At 47.2% G+C, this 21,967-nt stretch overlaps 1 protein-coding gene across 3 annotated transcripts in view; it reads left to right on the forward strand.

The window, feature by feature from the left end:
• Positions 1-9,044: 9,044 nt before the first annotated feature.
• LOC102558510 (putative phosphoenolpyruvate synthase) overlaps positions 9,045-21,967 on the forward strand; it is a 46,087-nt gene continuing 33,164 nt past the window's right edge. For all 3 annotated transcript variants that reach the window (XM_019488241.2, XM_059713908.1, XM_059713909.1), the window contains exons 1-7: positions 9,045-9,293; positions 10,934-11,068; positions 12,863-12,987; positions 14,965-15,033; positions 19,019-19,132; positions 19,926-20,041; positions 20,612-20,667. In XM_019488241.2, coding sequence (XP_019343786.2) covers positions 9,060-9,293; positions 10,934-11,068; positions 12,863-12,987; positions 14,965-15,033; positions 19,019-19,132; positions 19,926-20,041; positions 20,612-20,667 — 849 coding nt within the window. In that variant the 5' untranslated portion in view covers positions 9,045-9,059. The remainder of the gene's footprint in view (positions 9,294-10,933; positions 11,069-12,862; positions 12,988-14,964; positions 15,034-19,018; positions 19,133-19,925; positions 20,042-20,611; positions 20,668-21,967) is intronic.

Genomic DNA, 21,967 nt, shown 5'->3' on the forward strand with positions numbered 1-21,967 from the left:
GGGGAGCGGATTACAGTTTTTCTATATAGCATCATTATGGCAATTCATCATTTAACATTAGGTACCATAGAATACACCCATAAAGTAGCCTTTAAAAATGAGACTGGAAAGAGGATAAGCGAATTTTGAACATCAATGCATTTAAAATAAGAATGTGAGCATCTAAAGGCTGACAGTCGCAGATTGTGCACATCTTTGCAGGGCTTGGATTTTGCTTTTGCATGAATGCCATCTAGTGGGATTTTTGGGTATGTCGTGTGTTAGTTAGATTAGATTTAACCAGGATAAACATTCACTTGTGTTGGCATTTGCAGGGTTTAAATCAGCCCCAAAATGATGCATCCAATACAAGTTAGTATTTACTTTTTCTTAGGGCCACCATCCCGCCCTAACCTAGACTAGGGTCACCAAACTCAACTCCATTAATATCCCTGGAGCACTAATGAGCTCTGTTCCTAACCATACCCCAGGCTACTACCCAGCACCAGTCCTTATGGGTCTGGCTCTAACTCTAACCTTTAGTTTACCAGGATACCACAACATTAAGTTAGTGTACCACTGGAGGTGCACTGACTTAAATCAAGAAAGAGGTCATGCAATCTATGAATGGGCTTAACTTGATCTAGCAAATGTCTGCAAGTATTTGCAGCGTAGCCCAGGGGCTGGGAAAGCCTAGCTGCTTACCCGGCCCCAGGGCTGTGCTGTTCCTATCCCCTACCCCAGTCCTGACTGGTCTATTTTTAACCCTCCAACAATGCCACCCCACTGAATGAGCAACCCCCCTCCCATGGACCCATGATCTTCTTCTCCTGCAGACCCACTATTCACCCCCAAAATCCCACCGTCCCCCCCTCCACCTCTTGGACTGCCCATGCTGCTCCTGGCAGCAGCAAATGCCTGCACACACCAATCTTGGTCTAAGTTTAGGTGGCTTAAAGTAAGCTGCCTACACCTAGACCAGGTACAGTGAACATTTGTACATACCCTTTGAAAGCAACAATGGAATCCAGCTCAAGTGAAAGATTTTTCCATTTTAACTGTTGTGATATGAAGTAACAACCCCCACCCTGCCATTGTAGAAGTATGAAAGTACTTAGCTCTGGGAAGCAAATATGTAAAGAGAACAACTGTATTCATATATTGTGCCTCTGCTGCATGGGCTACACAGGCCCAGGATTGCTGATGTAAAGCTCTGTTCAGGTTGTGGCCTCTCCTATGCTCCCTCAGAGCACACGGAAATGCTTTCTGTTACAAGGCACCCTAAATTATCTCAGCTCATCCCAGCTATGTCATATATAAACTTGGTGCAGCTGAAGATTTCCAGGGATTTTTTATTTTTAGGCTACCTGATTCTAATCACGTTCCCATCTCAGTGGTGACTAAGGGCTTGCTCTTTTTCCAGGGAAATTACGTCAAGTATTTATTCAGTTTCCCAATACTAGTAAGAATTGTCAACACAAACTTATCTCCTCTACGCTGGTATTTTAAATTACTGATTTGCTACCAATGCAGTTTTCGCCAGGCTTGGGTTCTTTTATGGCCTGAGACTATGACCAAAGTTTTAATCCACAAGGAATCAATCCATTTATTTTTAGGAGGGGAAGCCTAAGGGAGCAAGAGCTTAATGTTACTCTCACACTGATATGAGAGCACGGAGCTGTTCTACGTTATCATGAAGGGGATGTGCACAAGAACAGGACTTTATCAAGTCCTGGGCGTGCACATGAACAGGACTTCAGGCAACTTCACGCGAAACTTGGGCAGGGATTTTGAGGACCACAATATTGGGTTTCTTCCCTTGAGCTTCTAAAGAGAGATTTAGATGGAATTCAAGTCCTTTTGTGCAGCGAGGCTCTAGCTCCTCTACACTCAGATCTCCATCTGCAAAATGAGAACAGTAGTTTCTCTCTTATCTCAGTGGAATGAGCGAAAATGTCTTAAAGACGGGGACATGCAAAAACATTATGAAAGAGGTCATTTAACTATGATGTATACTGAATGGCTGAACAGTTTAAGATAGAATCATAAGATCATTGACAAGTAGGGCCAGAAGGGACATGCACAAATCATCTAGTCCAACCCCTTGCCTGAGGCAGGATCATCCCTATCCAAACCACGATATACAAATCCGTAATCTAACCTCTTACTAAAACTGCAATCAACCCTGACACAACACAGAGCATAACACCCTCACTTGCCACAGGTAAAGCTGGGGACCACAGCAGCCAATGTCTTGCTTCTGTAAGACAACGTTGTTAATATACACAGAAGAGGTATCCCAGGTAGAAAGCCCTCCTTTTGGCTACAGAGGAAGGCAGAACACCCCCACATTGTCTCATAAGCAGTGAAAGTTGTATCAGGTGAAGGTCAAGGCACACTGGTGGGCCAGATTTGTGCTGTACTTGATCTGCAGATAGACAACAGACAACTTCAGCCCCCAGACTGCTCGGTCAGGTGTCCAGTGGTTCCTTGTACTCCTGTACAGAGCAGCTGGTGATATCCAGGTTCTCTGCTCAGTGCCCCCTTCTTGTAACCTGACTTTGACCTGGTAATCTGTGTTTCCCTCCTGGTTTTTTCCATCCATACTCATGTGATTCCTATGTTTCTTGTGGCCCTTTACTTGTGTTGAAGAGGAAGTCACGGGTGTCCAAATTGGTACATGGGTACCAGACAGACATACATCCTTTATAGAGCAAGTGGATGCTCTCTGAGGGTCTCTGATTTCCAAACCAGTTTTCCTGTCTTCATCCTATGATCTGAGCTCCACTGCTTTTTCTATTTTCCATTGTATCCCATGGATTTAATTTATTCTGGGTCCTGGGGCTCCCCTGTTTGATTGAGAAGATGGCCCTTCTTTCTAGGTGGGCTCTGTCTACCTCACTCACTGGGACATCTCGCATGCAGAAACTTTTCATCAGCACTAGTTAGTGAAATAGCGCTATAATTATTAAGAAAAATAAAAGAGAAAAAAAGAAGGAAATAGATCATTACAAATGTTAAATGTTCAGTGGTGCTGATCATTTCTCCCTGAATGTACTGACTTTAGTTTAATTCAGGGAGTTGCAATGTTTGCTGATAATAATCAAACCACAATGACCTGCAGGAGCAGGCGTCCAAGGTTGGCACCAGCAAAAAATGCCAGAAGTCGAGTAGGTCCAGACTGGCATCTGAGCCCTATTGAGGGTTAGCGGCTTGGATAAAAGGGAAGCTGCATACCAACCATTGCTGGCCTGGCTTCTGGCCAAATCAAATTCAGCTAATGTGGTTTTATAAACCAGAAATAAAGCTTGGCCATTTCTGCATGCTTTTGCTCAAAGTTAAGAAATACAACAGGTCAGGAAGACAACACACACAGGGCTACACGTATGTGTGAGATTGAACCTACTACATTATGTACTGCAAGAACAAAACAGGGACCTGCACAAGCAAAGATAGCCAAGACAGTTTTCATTTCTGAGTCTCTCAGCTGTGGTTCTAAGAAACCGGGAAATCAAGTCTGAACTCCCTGTGACTAGAGAAGCCTGGAAATCCCCATAAAAATTCCTCTGTAAGTGCATACTGCTTTTCTGGGATGTGTACTTAGACTTGCCAGGATTGCTTTCTGAGAAGCAAACTGTTTACTGAATGCAGTTGACGGTCCTGAATGCAATCACCCCAGAACAAGTCAACACTAAGCCCAGTTACTGAACAGACAGGGGCACTAATCAGTAAAATAACATGCAAAAATTATGCCTCTAGTAGATGCCCTGAAATAGGCTTAGGTCTGGACAAGTTGCTGGCCATGAACTAGTGTTAAGACTGCAGTTGGTTGATGGCTATGGACTAGGATTAGGGTTTTATCCACATGGTGATCCCATTCCAGTGCTACGACTGGGGTTGCCTGGTAAAGTAAAGGTCAGAGTTAGAGCCAGATCATAGCCTTGGCTGGAATAAGGACTGGTGCTAGATAGTGGCCTGGGGTATGGTTAGGAACAGAGTTCATTAGTGCTCCTGGGATACTGATGGAGATGAGTCTCGGTGACTCTGGTCTAGGTTAGGGCTGGATGGTGGTCCTAAGCAAAAGCTAATACTAGGGATAGGGTTGGAGCTTAGACTAGGGATAGGATTGGAGCTGCTAGATGGCCCTGGACTAGGCAGCACATTTCTAGTCAGGCAACAGTGCGAGATTCAACTGATTCATGGCTCATTATAATCTACCTGATTCCTTCTAAATACTTCATTCCATGGGTGTTAGCAACCCGCTCTCCTTTTTGATGCTCTTGATGTTCTGCTAATCAATCTACCTTTTCTTTGGCAATTCTGCTGTCTGTTAGGTGCTTCTGGTAATGCAGCTCCTATTTAACAGCAGTGATAGTTGCTTTTAACTAAAACATGAGCTAAAAACATTAGCTCAGGTAAACATTTGCTCAGGTGTGAAAATAGCTTTCAGTGGAGCGCCGGCTGCACTGCCGAGATGCTCAAGAAGGCTAGAGTTTGTCTTATAAGTCTGAAGGAGATGCCCATGTAACTCCAATGACTACGGGACTAGCAAAGCAACATTTTGATTATTTTTTGCCTATTTTGTTATTTTTTTTATACATAATAGCAAATTAATGCACACTCCAATAAAGTTATATTTATTTTCGCTTCCATCTTAAATGGAATAGTAAAGCCCTAAACCTGTAGCATATTACTACAGCATCTTATTTAATTTGTTATGGGAGAAAAATGTGTGTTGTGTTACATGGGATGATGCACCACATCCTCTGCATCCCCAGTCAGTGTCTGTCTAATTAGGTTTGGGATTAGTGACTTAGGGGTAGGGTTAGAGGTGGGAGATAGAGGATTGAAATGAAGGGCACTCCCTCCAGGGGTGGATCTGGCGGGGTGGAGGTGGGGGTGCAGTGTTGCAGTTGCACCCCTCTCCCTTTGATCCCTGCTCCACCCAAACTTTACAACCAACTGCTTGGCAGTGGCAGCAGCAATGTTTCTAGTCAGGCAGTGTTGAGGGAGTCGGTTGACTTCAGGGTTCATTATCACCTTCCTGATCCCTTCTACACTCTTCATTTAACAGCCTTGAAGCTCCACCAATGCAGCTATCCTTTGTTCTGCAATTCTGTTGTCTGTTTGCTGCTCCTGGTAATGAAGCTCCTATCTCACAGTCCTGCAGATTGCTTTTAGCGCATGCTGATGAACCTATACTTGTGTTTGCCTCAATCTTAGACTACTAATATGCAAGGGCCTAGGGCTGTATTATTCAAAGTTTCTAGTTTATTTTTAACTGGAGAAAAATATGTGTTGTTTTATAGGTGATGATGCACCTCACTACCTAGACCCCCTTTTCAAAAGTCTACATCCATCTATGGGTGTAGAAATGACACTCAGTGAATTATTGGGGGCACTGTCAAGATACTCAAGAAGGCTAGATTTTGTTTTATGAATCTGAATAATGTTGGGGAGTCCTGAACACCTCTTTTTGCTGTCTTGGGTGTGTGGCTTCATTCCTCCTTCCAGATACTCTGATCCCAGGAGCAGTTCAGTCTGAATCACAGTGGCATGTGAGAGAAGAGGACTGTGAGGGGCAGGTTCAAGGGAGATGAGATGCAAGGGCCCGTGATCACACCCAAACCTAATAAGGCAACCCTAGAAAAGAACAGTGGTTACAGACCGTGACTCAGTTTCCCTGCTCCCTGCTGAATTGGCCAAAACATCCTCATCTCAGATGAAGGAACGGGAATACAGAAATCTGAACCTGAATGGTATAAAACTCCCCCATTATAAATGGTGTAATGTTGGGATAGCCTAGTAAACAACAACAGAGGTGTGGGAGTCAGGAACTAGCCTCAAGGCCTGCGGATGCATTGCGAGGGACCTGAGACCTCGCCACCGGGTAGTGAGTATGTTTGTGTATTCTCTGCTGTGTGTAGCTGCTCTTGTTAATATTGCCTAATGGATAACAGGCCAATAAAGCAGTGTATAGTTTGGAGGAACTTGCTTTGGCTTCTCTTGTACTTCTCCGGAAAAAATAAAAGCCTCCAGAGATATCCTGGGTATAAAAAATGACACGCTTATTTAACTGTAACAACTTCTTCTGCAGGTGGGCCCTCATTGTCCCCACAGGTGCAGAGTGCTGGGACAGGCCTCCTCCTCCATGAAACTACACCTTCCTGGACCCCTTGGTCATCTTATGTAGAGTTTGGATGATGGATTGTATAGGACGGTTTGGATGATCCTGCCTCAGGCACAGGGCTGGGACTAGATGACTCCTGGAGGTCCTCTCCAGACCTACACCTCTAGGAACCTATGCTTCTGTGACTATAGGACTGACTAAACAATATCTTTTGACTATTCTGCGTTGTTTCTTGCGTTATTTTTTAAAGAAACTGTATCATCTAGAAAATCGGTGCACATCCCAATACATCGGTTTTGGCTTCGATCTTAAACTGGATAATATAGGGCCAGCCCCCTAGCCTAGTGGTAAAACTTCTAGTGCCTCTTCAACTACAGGTCCCTTCCAGCTCTTTAGGACACCAGTGGCATGGTGGGATTGCAGCTGGAGGACTGCTTATATTGATGTAAGAACCAGGGTGTCCACACTGGCACTGTGCTGAAAAGCTAGTACTGGCAGGATCCTTCAATGGTCTACAGAGGGGAAAACAAAGTAGACTGAGAAAGTGGAGGGAAGCAAACACCATGAAGTATAGGCACAAGCCAGGCTTTGCTTGGAAAGGATGCATTCTGCCCATGCAGGTTTCTACGGTGGAGCAGGGCCCACCACAGTGTGGCAGTTTGGCCCTAGCTGCAGTGACTCTTCCTTTGCCCTTGCCTTGATATGGGCCTGGGTTGCAGCTGGCACCCATGATACACAGGAGAGGGGAGGTGTGGAAGGTCAGGATTGACGCTGGTGACACACAGGAGATGGAGGAGGTTGGGACTGACAATGGTGACACGCAAGAGATGGGGGATGGAGCAGGTCAGGATTGACAGTTGTGACACATAGGAGATGAGGGAGGTTGGGATTGACAGTGGTGACATGCAGGAGATGGGAGATGGAGGAGGTCAGGATTGACAGTGGTGACACGCAGGAGAGGGGAGGTGGAGGAGGTCAGGATTGACAGTGGTGACACGCAGGAGAGGGGAGGTGGAGGAGGTCAGGATTGACAGTGGTGACACAGGAGATGGAAACTGGAGTAGGTCAGGATTGACAGTGGTGACACGCAGGAGAGGGGAGATGGGGGAGGTCAGGATTGACAATGGTGACACACAGGAGATGGAAACTGGAGTAGGTCAGGATTGACAGTGGTGACACGCAGGAGAGGGGAGGTGGAGGAGGTCAGGATTGCCAGTGGTGACACACAGGAGAGGGGAGGTGGAGGGAGGTCAGGATTGCCAGTGGTGACACGCAGGAGAGGGGAGGTGGAGGAGGTCAGGATTGCCAGTGGTGACACACAGGAGAGGGGAGGTGGAGGAGGTCAGGATTGCCAGTGGCGACACGCAGGAGATGGGAGATGGAGGAGGTCAGGATTGCCAGTGGTGACACACAGGAGATGGGAGATGGAGGAGGTCAGGATTGCCAGTGGTGACACACAGGAGAGGGGAGGTGGAGGAGGTCAGGATTGCCAGTGGTGACACGCAGGAGATGGAGGAGGTCAGGATTGCCAGTGGTGACACACAGGAGATGGGAGATGGAGGGAGGTCAGGATTGCCAGTGGTGACACACAGGAGATGGAGGAGGTCAGGATTGCCAGTGGTGACACGCAGGAGATGGGAGATGGAGGAGGTCAGGATTGCCAGTGGTGACACACAGGAGATGGGAGATGGAGGGAGGTCAGGATTGCCAGTGGTGACACACAGGAGATGGAGGAGGTCAGGATTGCCAGTGGTGACACGCAGGAGATGGGAGATGGAGGAGGTCGGGATTGCCAGTGGTGACACACAGGAGAGGGGAGGTGGAGGAGGTCAGGATTGCCAGTGGTGACACACAGGAGATGGAGGAGGTCAGGATTGCCAGTGGTGACACGCAGGAGATGGGAGATGGAGGAGGTCGGGATTGCCAGTGGTGACACGCAGGAGAGGGGAGGTGGAGGAGGTCAGGATTGCCAGTGGTGACACACAGGAGAGGGGAGGTGGAGTAGGTCAGGATTGCCAGTGGTGACACACAGGAGATGGAAACTGGAGGGAGGTCAGGATTGCCAGTGGTGACACACAGGAGAGGGGAGGTGGAGGAGGTCAGGATTGCCAGTGGTGACACACAGGAGAGGGGAGGTGGAGGAGGTCAGGATTGCCAGTGGTGACACACAGGAGAGGGGAGGTGGAGGAGGTCAGGATTGCCAGTGGTGACACACAGGAGAGGGGAGGTGGAGGAGGTCAGGATTGCCAGTGGTGACACGCAGGAGAGGGGAGGTGGAGGAGGTCAGGATTGCCAGTGGTGACACACAGGAGAGGGGAGATGGAGGGAGGTCAGGATTGCCAGTGGTGACACACAGGAGAGGGGAGATGGAGGGAGGTCAGGATTGCCAGTGGCGACACGCAGGAGATGGGAGGTGGAGGGAGGTCAGGATTGCCAGTGGTGACACGCAGGAGAGGGGAGGTGGAGGAGGTCAGGATTGCCAGTGGTGACACACAGGAGATGGGAGATGGAGGAGGTCAGGATTGCCAGTGGTGACACACAGGAGATGGGAGATGGAGGAGGTCAGGATTGCCAGTGGTGACACACAGGAGAGGGGAGGTGGAGGAGGTCAGGATTGCCAGTGGCGACACGCAGGAGATGGGAGATGGAGGGAGGTCAGGACTGACCCCTGACTTGCAGGAATGCTTGCGGTCGGGCTGGTCCTGCCTCCCGCAGCCGGGCTGCCGCCCCGCGCCCCGCATGTCCCCGCCGCCCCGTTCCTCCCCGACTCTCCCCCGCCATACAGCGACACAGGACTCGCGGCAGCCGCGCTCTTTCCTCAACCCAATTTGCAAAAAAAGTAAAATAAAAAGTCTGCAAGGGCTTCTGCGCCTTCCGGCCTGCCCTGCCGCCCCGCTGGGCGGAGGCGGAGGCTGGGAGGGTGCGGGAGTGGGCGGGCTGCGGCGCGGCCATGCCGGACCTGGCGAGCCTGGCGCTGGGCGCGCTGTGCGTGTACCTGGCGCTGCGGCTGCTGCGGCCGCGCCCCGCCGCGCCCGCGCCCGCCCGCGCCCGCGCCCGCTACTCCGCGCCGGGGCGCTGGAGCTGGCTCAAGCGCGGGGCTGCGCGGGGGCTGCTCCGCATCGCTGCCCCGCGCCGCCGGGCGCCGCTGCCGGAGCGGCCGCAGGAGCTGCAGCGCGACCCGCACGTGAGTGCTCCTGCGAGGAAGGATTTCTTGTGTTTTTTAACGCCCCCCCCATCGCCCTGTCCTTTCCCGTGGCTCGCAAAGAGACTCCTGAAACTTTGCCTTTCCATCTCTGGACACTATGCAATCTATAGGTGAAGGCGGACGCGTCTTGCCCGGTCCTCGTTTCGTGGATCTGCTCTGTGCGCGTGTCAGAAAACACCCCTTTCAGCATCTCTCTGGCTTGCAGCCTCCCTCCGTCCCGTCGCCCTGATGGCCCTAATGCCGTATCCGAGGGCTTGTCACGTTCATAGAGCCCAAGCGTCGCGTTCGGAGGTAGGCACGATGCCCCTTTCCTCCAGCTCCATCGATGCTCTGTATCGACCGTCCAGAGCTTTGTCCTTGACGCCAGTCTTTACATTTGGCTTCCTCGGTAATCCCTCGATTCGAGGATGACCTCTACCCCATTGATGGGTCTTGAGTTGACCGAAGAGTCCAATCCTTGAGCCGCGGGAGCGTCAGCAGAAGTCGCAGGTTTTTCTGCAGGGCAGAGTAGGTTGCAGGCTGGGATTCGTCTCCTTCCCCTTCCTCCGCTGTCCCTTTTCTGCTCCATGGGCAAGATGTTTGACCTCGAAACCAGCTGAGGTTGCGGCACCGTTGGAGCCGTTGGCCACCAACGTCCTCAAGCTGGACATGAATATGGGCATCCGGTCACCTGCAATGAGCATTTCTGAACACGAGATGGATATTTCAGAGGCAGGAGTTTCTCCATACCCCCCAAAAATCATAAGCAAGTCTGGATTGCATGTGCATAACCTGAGTTGTGGAAATTGGTCTGGCAGGGATGACACGCAGACCTCTAAATGTGATGCTTCGATTCTATGAACGTGACAAGCCCTCTGATACGGCGCTAGGGCCATTAATGCGCACAGGACAGATCGGGTTTTGTTGCAGCAAAGTTCTCACTTTGCTAAATATTCTGCATTGAGTTTGGAGACTCTCTCTCATCTGAACTGTTTGGGGTTGTTTTTTCTCTTTGCAGTCTGGATACATATTTGTGGCAGCTCTCTGTTACACGGCCAATTCTTAAACGATCTCTGCGTGCCACAGCAGTCTGTTTTCCCACAGAGACATGTAGTTGCACAAGGATAGAAAGAGGAGCCATCCTTATTGAATAGTGACAAATAGAGGAAGCAGTATTGTCTACCAGTAACAGTAGGGCACTAATTGGAAATCTGGCAGCACTTTCTGACTCTATCATTGATATATCATATGCAAAATTGGGAAGATATCTTGACCTTTTAGCAACCAGGTATAAAATAGCAATGAGAATGCTTAGCTGGGGGTATAATGAGGCTTAATCAATTGTTGCTTATAAAGCAATTTTGATCATTGGTTGAAAGTCACTTTATTATTGTTGACTGAGGGTAGCAGGTGGCTTTTGGAGGTGTCTAAGAAAGGCAGTCGCTACACCCAGTCTTCCAGAGTCATTGTACAAAGGACTCCTGTTAAGTTGGAAGACCCTTATACCCCCTTGTGAACTGGGTGAAAGCTTTGTTGGTTGGTTGAACCTGTAAGCCCCTCGGTTCCTGCATGCTCGTCTTTCTTTTTTTGCTCTCCTTCTCCACAATGAAGCGTTGTTTTTTTGTTCATATTTAATACAGGCTCTCGATTCAGTTTACTTCACTGGGTTTACAGAAGCTGACAAAACTTTTGTGATTGTTCGCCTTGCAAGACGTCCTAATGGGGTCTGTGAAATCTGGCTCTTTCTTCGGGTGGATGGAGTCGGAGAGTTTCAAGTAAGTGGTGGGTGAGAAGACGTGCGGGGTTTAGAGTCTGGGAATAATATTTCAATTCCTAACCTTTTCTTATGAAGATATGATCCCCAGAAGAAACAGTGCCTTAAGTAGAGGCTAATGTGCTGCGACTAAGGCTAATGATGGGTAACGTGCAGTGATTTAGGCTAGTTACAAGTCAAACTCAGTCTTTACCTTTTCTTTATCATTTTTACATCTTTTACCCAACCCTATTCTTTCTTCATCACTTATCAGCAAGTTTAGCACAACCACGTCTGTATTCCTCAGTAGCTCTTCTCCAGGGACGCTGGCGGCAGCAGCTTTGGTCAGCAATTAAGATGATGGTGTTTTATGATGTGCTATGTGGCTAGCACTACACACAGATAAATACCTGTTGAGCTGAATTGGCTAGTATATCAGACTCCTTTCAGAGAGGTGATACCAAAGGCTTAACGCAATGATGAAAATTAGGAGGGAATAACAGGAATGGGTATACTACAGCTGGGAATATGTGCAAACTTGATGGGAATGCAAAGCCAACGCTTTGCCAAAGATTACAGATAAAGCTGGGTTTATGAGAGAGGTGTGCTTCCTAATTGAAGCTCGATCCCTCAGACCCCAACAGCTGTTGCTTTATTCTGTGACTACAGAATCGAATTGCTCGACTGGTACGGATGCTGTTTGACATGCTCTGCTGGAACAATTGCAACTACCAGGGATTTCCTTCCAGCAGCATTGCCCTTTGAAACGTTTGTTCTGCCTTTTCAACCTGACTCAGTGTTACCTTTTTCTAAATTTCATCACAAAGCACATATTTCCTCATTGGCATTCTCACTGGTCTTTGTATTTAACTGTGTCTGTAACTCTGCACAGGCTTCTGTAATGCAACTTGCCTTAAGAAAATTGTACGGGATAAGAATTTTGTATGAAACCCTACCTCCATTGAAACCACTAGAAGTTTTGCCATTGATTTCCATGGGGTTGGGATTCCCACATAGTGCTGAGAGCCACTGAAGTGCCTCAAGATGTCTACCTGGCAAAATCGAGCAGTAGAACTGAAGCCTACCTAATTGTGTATGGGCGCTGTATTCTGGTATAATTACTGCTGTCACTTTTCTTCTGTGGATGTGGTAGTAGTGGCTATCCTTAACTAGAGGTGCTTGGAAAGTTTTATGATGCAACCATGTGAAAATTGTTAAGTTCCTAGACCCTGAAATGTTTTCATCATACTTTGGACTGGACAAACTTTTGTTTCTTCCAAGGCAAGGTCCCTGGCTGGGGGGTTTTCAGGGTGTGAAACTCTGGAAGCTGCAAGTCTCATCGCAGGGCAAAGTGCCTGTAGGTCTGCTTTTCATGATTGTTAATATTACTGCTGCCATTCACTGAGCAGCTGCAAAATCTCAGGAGCTTGTGTTTGTTGGGGTTGGTCCAGTTCAGACTGAAATCAATGTGATCTTAGCCAAAGGGGCAGTAAACCAGAACAAATCCAGTAAACAGGAAGCCTTGCTCTTGGCCAGCTCTACCTTTGACAGCATTTGCAGTGAAAAGTGCTAGAGTAATTCTCTAAGATTAAATTGCATATGTATGTGCATAACCCAAATGTGGTTTTTTTTGTAGAAATGACTGGATATTTATCCATTTGGGTGTTTCATTGTAATTCCCTCCTCCGTGAAACTTGTGGAATCAGGAAAGCTATTTCAATCAATGTTCCTTCCTCAGTGGGCTGACAAAGCAGGACTCTGCCTCTGTTTTAACCCTCACTGATTTAATTAATGTTTTAATTACATGTCTTCTTAGCATCCAGTGCATCCAGACATGATAGTGGCTGATGAATCTGAAAAATGCTGGAGTGGAGGAGGGCTGACAATTGAATGCTTAGAGCCGCACAGACGCTGGAAAATAGCATTCCAGGGACTGCTCAGGTATTACCATATCACTGCACAGGATGGGGGAGGAGAGTTTTTGGGATACTTGCTAAAGACTCTGGTTCTGGAGAATGAGATCAGCTCTCAGGCCTGCCAGAGACCTGCTGCATCATGTTAGGCAATTTGTTTGAACTTACTCAGACTCAGTTCCCAGTCTATAAAATAGGGTTGATGGAAGTAGTGCAGAAAAGAGTAACAAGCTGGAACATCTGTTCAGATACAGCCTTGAGGATAAAACCTCTCTCATACATGGTTTTGCAGTATGTAGCTATATGGAGGTCCTGGACTATTTATGTAGAATAGCTGGAGCAGATAAGCCATAGGGCTTTGCAAGGGATAGCAGGATAAGTTGTGTACAACAAATGTTACACCTTTCTTCCCCCCACACTCCCAGATCTCAGCTTAACTTTGAGTAAGTCCAGACCAGAGTTTTGTCTGATCAGGACATTTCAGAAAACATAATAGCAGCACTACCAATAGATGCAGGTCTTTCCACCAAGTCATATTCAAAGACAGCCTCAGACAATAGCTTCCTGTAAAGCTTTTATGTTAAATGAAGACAGTCCCAGCAATGTCAACAGTACTGGGAAATGAATTTAAATGATTTCAAACACAAGCTATTCCTATTAGGTAATATAGCTGGCAGTGCATGCATCCTGAAAAGACTTGAAAAACACTGGTGATTATACAATGCAAATAGAGTTTATAACATCCTGCACCATAAAATATAGACTTGGCGCAGCATTTAGATTTGACTTTGAACACGTGTGTACCCATTTTGCCTCTCTGATTTTCAGGAGATATCCTTTTTAATGTGAGCTAGGATGCAGAATGCATCATGATAAAGCATTCAGGCAACCATGAGAATTGCAACACCTCTTATTTTTTTTCCATATCTACATGCTTCTGCCTTTGCAGAAAACAGCTGGGAGATGGTTCCAGCAACAAGTATTCAGTCCATGTTAAAAGATGTGTTAAGGCTGAAAGCTTCTGATGTAGCTAAAATATTACAGGTTTTGAGACGATGGTGAAATGATCAAAGGTCTCCTTTTCGACAGTGGTGTGAATGTTTGGAGCCAGGTTTGCAAAGGTATTTAGTTATCTAAGGATGTAGATAGGCACCTATTAGGATTTTCAGTGCCTAATTTTGAGGGTCACATTTGCCCTGATTTAACTTACATAGATTTTGCATAGCAATGAAAAATTACACTGGATCTGGAGCAGGCAGACATGTAGGCAGCAGCATGCAGTAGAAACTATTACAGTTGGGTGGGAAGGGAGCAGGTTGTAGCCTGTGTTGCCTTGAGCAGATGGCTATTTTGGATTGCCACAGAGTTTTCCTGGGGTACTTCTATACTGGATTTGAATACATTACACTGGTATAGGGCCATACATTGTCTGTCGGCTCCTGGATTACCCCATTGTAAAGATTATTTTATATATAAATGTGCCATGTCTCCAGGCTCATCTGTGCCTGTCACTTTTGAAGAAATGGGACTAAGACTCTTAAATCATCGAGCGACTTATGAAAATTGTACTTCAAGCCATGAAAGCAACCACATCATTTGATCTTGCTTTTGTCACTTTGGCCCGGCTCCTTGAGAATACCTTGTACTTCTTACTGAAAACATTTCCTCAAAATCCATGTGGTCTGGTTAGCTCAGCTCTTAGAATGAGAACGTGCAAGATGTGCAAACGTGCCTGTGCCGTTACTCCCTAGGCTGGCTTCAGAAAAGCTCCCAAGCATGCTCTGCTGTCTTGCTGAGATTTTGGGGAGTTGCCAAATTCTGTCCTTCCTTCCCTTTGCCACTTTCCCTCTCTTGATTTTAAGCATTTGAAATCCTGCAGTACTAAAGCCCATGGATTGCACAAGAGCTCAGTAAATGCAAGAGGGGTGAGTGCAAAACAAATTTAAGGAATATAAAGAGATGCGGCTGACATAGAAACAAGTTGACAAGGTGTTTAATCTTCCAGGAAGGGGCCGTATCGGCAACAGTGGAGTGACGAGGAGGGTGAACTTGTGCATGTCAAATTCTCTCTCCGGTAAGCAGATCCTCTCTTTTACTTGGATGCATCCCTTTGTTGAGTATAACTACAAATAACAAAAACTGAGCCACAAATCTTGGCTCCTGCTGAGTCTGCTGGAGCAGCACTGAGGCCTCTTCCTAGCCTTCACTCGGGATCAAATTTCCTCCCACATGTATAATGAATTCCTGGTTAGGTTAGGTTGTTAGACTCGTTCACTGAAGAAAGATCTGATCAGAAACAGCCCAGCCACACACCCTGGCTTCAGGGTCTGGACAAGCTTTTACCTCGCTGTTAACTCACTGCACCTAAAACACTGGATATATTTTAACTTGGAAAGCTGTTATATATTTTAAGGTCAACGTTTGGCCTCCTTTTAAAACATTACAGACTTCAATCCTATTTCACGTAGAATCATAGAAGTCGGGTCGGAAGGGACCTTGTAGATCTTCAAGTCCGACCCCCTGCCTGGGCAGGAAGAAAACTGGGCTCAAATGACCCCAGCCAGGTAGGCATCAAGCTGCTTCTTAAAGACCCCCAGGGCAGGAGCCAGCACCACTTCCCTTGGAAGTTGGTTCCAGATCCTAGCCGCCCTGACTGTGAAGTAGTTCTTACGGATGTCTAATCTAAACCTACTCTCCAACAACTTGTGGCCGTTATTCCTTGCTATCCCGGGGGGTGCTAGGGGAAACAAGGTCTCCCCCAAACCCTTCTGGTCCCCCCTAGTGAGTTTATATACAGTCACAAGGTCTCCCCTCAGCCTTCTCTTGTGAAGGCTGAACAGGTTCAGGTCCCATAGCCTCTCATTGTAGGGTCTGCCCTGCTGTCCCCAGATCATGTGGGTGGCCCTCCTCTGGACCCTCTCATGCTGTCCACATCCCCCTTGAAGTGGGGTGCCCAGAACTGGACACAGTACTCCAGCTGTGGCCTGACCAGTGTCACGTAGAGGGGGAGGATCACCTCCTTGGCCCTACTTGAGATGCACCTGTGGATGCACAATAGGGTCTAGTTAGCCCTGCCGACCGTGACCTCGCATTGTCAGCCCATGTTCATCTCGGAGTCAATAATGACTCCAAGATCCCTTTCTGCCTGCGTGGTCTCAAGAAGGGAGTTTCCCATCTTATAAGTGTGCTGCTGGTTACTACTGCCCAAGTGCAGCACCCTGCACTTGTCAGTACTGAAACGCATCCTGTTTTTGTTCGCCCACCCCTGCCACCTATCCAGGTCTTTCTGCAGTCTTTCCCTCCCTACTAGCGTGCCCACCTCACTCCAAATTTTGGTATCATCAGCAAATTTGAACAGGTTGTTTTTCACCCTGTCATCCAAATCGCTGATAAAGAAATTGAACAGTGCAGGCTCCAGGACCGAGCCCTGGGGGACTCCGCTGCCCACTTCCCCCCAGGTCGAATATGACCCGTCCACCACCACCCTCTGAGTACGACCCTTCAGCCAATTTGCAATCCATCCGACTGTGTAGGCATCAGTACCACAGTCACCTAGTTTTTTAATGGGGATGGGGTGGGAAACAGTGTCAAAGGCCTTGCTGAAGTCCAGAAAGACTACATCCACGGCGACACCTGCATCCAGTGCTTTTGTGACCTGATCGTAAAAGGCAATCAGGTTGGTCTGACATGACCTGCCCCTAATGAAACCGTGCTGGTTGCCCTTGAGCATCATCCCCGATGCCGGCCCATCACAGATGTGCTCCTTGATGATCTTCTCAAAGAGTTTCCCCGGGATTGAGGTAAGACTGACAGGCCTATAGTTGCCTGGGTCCTCCCTCCTCCCTTTTTTAAAGATAGGGACCACATTGGCTATCTTCCAATCATGTGGCACCTGGCCTGAGTACCACGAGCACTCGTAAAGCCATGCCCAGGGCCCTGCAATAACCCCTGCTAGCTCCCTCAACACCCTGGGGTGGAGAGCATCTGGACCTGCTGATTTGAACGTGTCCAGCCCCTCCAGTAGCACTCTAACCTTAGGTCTAGAGGCGTTCCCCTCAAGTCTGTCCCCTGTGTATCACTTGCATGCAGCATAACTGCAGGTTTGGGCAGTTCTGGCTACCCCCAAGAGGAGCTGTAAAGAGTGCTCTGGCCACTGCCTGGTGGGCTTGTGGTTACAGCACCTTTTTTGGGAAGTGAGACATGCAGGTTCAAACCTCCTCTGGGCAAGTGGAGGGGTTACAACATAAGGCTATAAACAGATGTCACCAAATGAAGAGGAACTGCTATATCGGGGTGTGTCCCGGCACAACTGATCCACTTCATTGTGGAAAAAAGATGTTGCTGGATCCGTGTCTATGCCCTAGGTGTAGCAGGGTCCTGATCCTGCAGAACAACACTCAGGGTGCATCTCTATAAATGGGAAAACCCCAGGTATCCCTGTTGGCATAGGTGCGCCCGGGGCTGGAGTATCCAGGGGCACCTATGCAAGTGTAGGCTTCAAGGGCCTGATCCTATGCACCCCAGGAAATTCATCTGCAGGGCAGATCAGGTCCTAGGAGAGGTTGCCTGGGGTGTCTGGAGAGTGCGGGCAGCTCCAGGCTGTCCACACTCTTCTGCTTACAAAAATCCAGATGTCTGCTGCAAAATAGCAGTTCAAATTAATACTGCCTCTTGTCACAGCCACAGTTTTGGGCATGTGTGGCATGACAGAGCACACACATCTGTTTTTTTATTTAAAACGTTTATGTTATGGCACTGTTCATTTGCAGCCTATGTCTTCCAATCTCTGAACAAGTGCCCTAATCACTACACTGTGGGGCTGATACATGTGAAGGCCCATCCCACTACGCTACACTTCCAGCAGATAGGCACGTACCTGAGCCATCCTATTTTGCCACAGATAGAAATAGTCTCTAAATGGGCCTAAATGCCCAAAATTGCTGTTGTGGCTGCTTAAGTGCTACTAAGGCACATAAAGGGAAATAGGATTTAGATCTAAGTGTCTCAGTGATGAATAACCACAAGTTAGAAATGATCTCAGCATACACAGGAAAGAGGATGCAAGAGAAGCACTGATCCAAACTCTGAATTTCACTGCTTTTCACTGGGAATTTTCCCTGGATGCTCGAGGGGCTGTGCTGATAGCAGTATATATAAAGTGGACCTCACACAAAGCAGCTCCTTGCACAGTAAATATAGTTTACCTACTGGGATGAGGCAAAATTGGCAGGGAAGGGAACATATTAGTCGGAGGCAGGGGTATCAAAGTGACTTGGCCCCCCTGGGCTGGATTCAGATTGAGCAGTGGACTTAGAAGCACAATTTTATACTTGTTCTTGAAAAAGCCCCATCTCATCCAAGCTCCTAAACTGGGAAAGGTCTTCTGTATAGCAAGACCACTAAATAATATATTCAGAATATTTTCTGTTTCATTCAGGTTAGATTGTTTTCTATGGGTTTTCTCTTGGGCTCTTTGCACCTAGGTACAGTGCAGCACATGCATTAACAATCCCTCTTGTTTTCTGCATGTTCCACCAAGGAGCTGTTGAGTTCAAGTCCTCCTCTTGTCCCTTCCCAGCAGCAGAAGCTGCAGTTGACTTGTGACCCCTATTCTTCTCATATGAAGCAGAGACTGTGGCCACCTGGTTTCCTTCCAGATTAATTGAGGTCCCACAGAGCTGTCAAAGTCTCATTGCCTTTATAGTGCAAGGTGGACTGTGTCAATCATAACAGGAGATGCCAAGCTGCAATCTGAAAGCAGCACCTTCCCTCCTTGTGAGCTGTTGAGTGCCAGCCTCACTTGATGGATAATTTCTTGCGCCTTTCTGAAGTAGTCTTCTTCACATAGCATGGTTTTTCCATTGTCCCTTTCTTCATTTTCCCAGAAAATGAAGCATTAAGAAAAATTGTAGAAATCCAGAGATGCCATGCATGAGAAATAACAAGTTTCAAATCCCACGAGTCCCAAAGACAAATGAGATCTCTGAGCAATGAGTGCAGCAGTTGGCCCCATCCCAAATGAAGGCTGATGAGGTGTTTTATTTCTCCCTTCTTCGTAGCTGGACCACCTTTACAGACGTATTTGACTTTAAATTCGACAGTCATCCAGACTCATTCGCACGTGCCTTGGCTTTGGAGAAGTGGAGCCAAGAACTCTTCCAAAGGATCAAAAGGCGAGACACAATTTTTACCACTTCCGGGGCTGTTTGTAATTTTTGCTTTAATAGCCCAACAATGCCATCACCTTTCATAATAAAGCTGGGCAAATAGAGCTGACAAGCTATGTAACATTTTGCCTTTGATATTTTTCATGGGGAGGCTGTGCATATTTGCAGTCTTAGAAGAACATTTTAATTCTCTGTTGAGGCCATGCACAATTTGTAAGAATTAAACAGATTAATTTAATTGAATTTTGGGACAATATATTTTTTCTTCTCGGTTACAGATTAGCAGAGTAATACTCAGTTACCGCAATGCATTCCAGATCTCATGGGTTTCCCTCACCTCCAATGGCTGGGGAAGTGGCAGCAGTGACTGAAATACAGGGGATGTGAAAGTTGCTGAAGCAGGTGGCTTGCATCTGTGATTTGCATATGTTGCCCCCCACCAAAGAACATTTCATGCCCTCCCAGGATGCAAGTCCCCCCAGTTTGGGAACCTAATCCTGGAGTATTAGGCTGGAGTATTAAGCAGTCATCATCACATGCCTCTTCCTAGGTTTTCCTGCATTCCTCCAGTCTTCCTGTTGTCTCATTCTCAGGGCATCTCTATGTACAGCCCTGGTCTGAACAATTGTGTGTGACATTATTCAAGCTCAAAAGCACGCTAGATAAATTGCAGGCATAAGTCTTGGGTCCAAAATGTGCATCTTTCATTTAGAAGCAACACTTCTGCGACTAATGAGTTTGACTAAGAAGCCTTCTTTCTTAGCTGCCCGCTTTTTCTACACCTTTTATTTTTTTCCAGAGATGGGGAACAACATTCTCGGTATGAGCAATGGGGTCAGCAGATAGGAGAAATTGAAATTGAAAATCATCAGAAGAGAGAGCTGTTTCTGAGAGGCATTCGGACCCACTCTTACGGTAACTATATCCCAATGACTGTGATGAGTAACCTCGCGATTGTTACTTTAACTGTTAATGATGAGAGGATCACGGAAGAGACAGTTGTTACAGCATTCGTGCTCAGATGCGCAACGGAGCAGTTTTGGCAAAATTGTTTTTGTAGCCAAATTGAGGGCTGTATAAAGCTTGGTTTGTTCGTGGGAGTTCATTTTTCTAGCCTATCCCCACCATTTGCAGGGCAGGACTGGTAGCACCATTTCCAATTTAATTGACAGGCTGGCTTAAAGTGGTTTAAGTGACATTGAAATCAGTGGGATTTAGCAAATGGCTAGTGTTGTGTGCATGATTTAAATAACCACTACCTAACTCCTGGGTGTTTAAGTGACATATACTGCATACATCAAAGGACTGTTAGAATCAAAGGGCTTTCTTCATCCCTCCAGGCAGACAATGGAGTGGACCCAAGAAAGTGTTGCATAGAATTAGGTACAAGAATTACCCTCTTACTAAAGACTGAGGTAGGGTTTGGCTGCTAACAAGATTTGCAGTGAACTTTCAAGTCGGTGTTTCCATTCTGCCCTTCTGCAGGTATCCGAAACTGGGAGGAGTTTTACCGATATGTCATGCTTTTGATGCATTTTGAGGTAGGTCTTAATATGCCATTCTGCACTCTAGCCATCCAGTGCAAGCGTCACTCAACTGGAAGGATATATTTGAAGATCTGGTGGTAATTTCCATAAAGCAGGGATGTCATGAATCTGGCCCGGGGTCTGGATCTGGCCTGTGGAGCTGTGACATCCTGTCTGTGAGGCTTCAGGAGAGGTCAGGAAGGCAGGGCAAGTGAGCCCATGCCTCGGGAGGGGCAGGTCTGGTTTCACACTAGGCTGGACGCTGCATAACGTGATGCTGTGGATGAGTTTGGAGATTACTGCTGGCACTTGAGGCAGCATCAGTTTAGTACAGTTCATGCATTCAGATAAATTCCTGGAAGTCAGTGATGATGGATGCAGCTGTTAGTTAATCTCAGTCGTGACATTTAATTTCCTGTAAGGACACATCTTCAAGTAATCTAGGCAAAACACATGCTGTATTCGCCTCCCCCCACACAGTGTTTTGCAGCAGCACATTGCTATCCCACAAGCTTTGAAGGACCCAATGCCATAGAGTGCTCTAAGTCTTCTCTGCCCCCCACAGCAGCTTGGTCCTGTACCTGGAGTCACGGATCACAGAATTGCAATTGCAGAAAGTTTCCACAAATTTCCAAGTTTTTGAAGCCTAGTGGGCAGAATCTCTCTTCTCTTCCTTAGTGTGTCTCAAATGACCTTGTCAGGGGGCTTTCCTTAAGTATTAGACCAATGGATCCTGGCCCTGTCTCCTCAAAACTGAGGGTTAATTTTTGGTACAAATCTATTCCTTGAGCTCCCCTAGTCCACTCAACGTCCTGAAATATTTAAGAAACCTCAGTTTTGATTCTTTCGGTATCAGGGAAATAGCAGCAGGAAACCGTGCTTGTGTTTCGGACCTCGCCCCAGCTCATTTATGCTTATTTTGCTCCCCTGTTGCTTTCTCTTTGCTTCTTTGCAGTGCACCTTGTTTTGATCCGGGCACCGATCGCTGCCCATTTTGACCAAAGCCTCCAATAAACCCGTCCACTGAATCAGCGGACTTGCAGCTGCACTGATTCAAACCAGCCAGCGTTTTGAGCTGTTGTGTCTGAGTAGTCTTAGCCCTCTTAAACGAAGGACACAGCAAACATTTGCCCATGGCTCGTTCAGCTTTCATTCCTTTGCTGCGTTTATATTTGGTGGCTCGGTTGAAGGGATGTATGCCAACAAACAGTGGGAATGATGGGCTGGGCAGAATTATTGACCAAGGCGTCCCAATAGACCCTGGAAACCCACCTTGGGTCTAGTGCCAAGGAAATGCTTCTTCGGAGGCCCTCCT

The sequence above is a fragment of the Alligator mississippiensis genome, chromosome 10 (genome assembly GCF_030867095.1).
Source record: "Alligator mississippiensis isolate rAllMis1 chromosome 10, rAllMis1, whole genome shotgun sequence".
Taxonomy (NCBI): domain Eukaryota; kingdom Metazoa; phylum Chordata; order Crocodylia; family Alligatoridae; genus Alligator; species Alligator mississippiensis.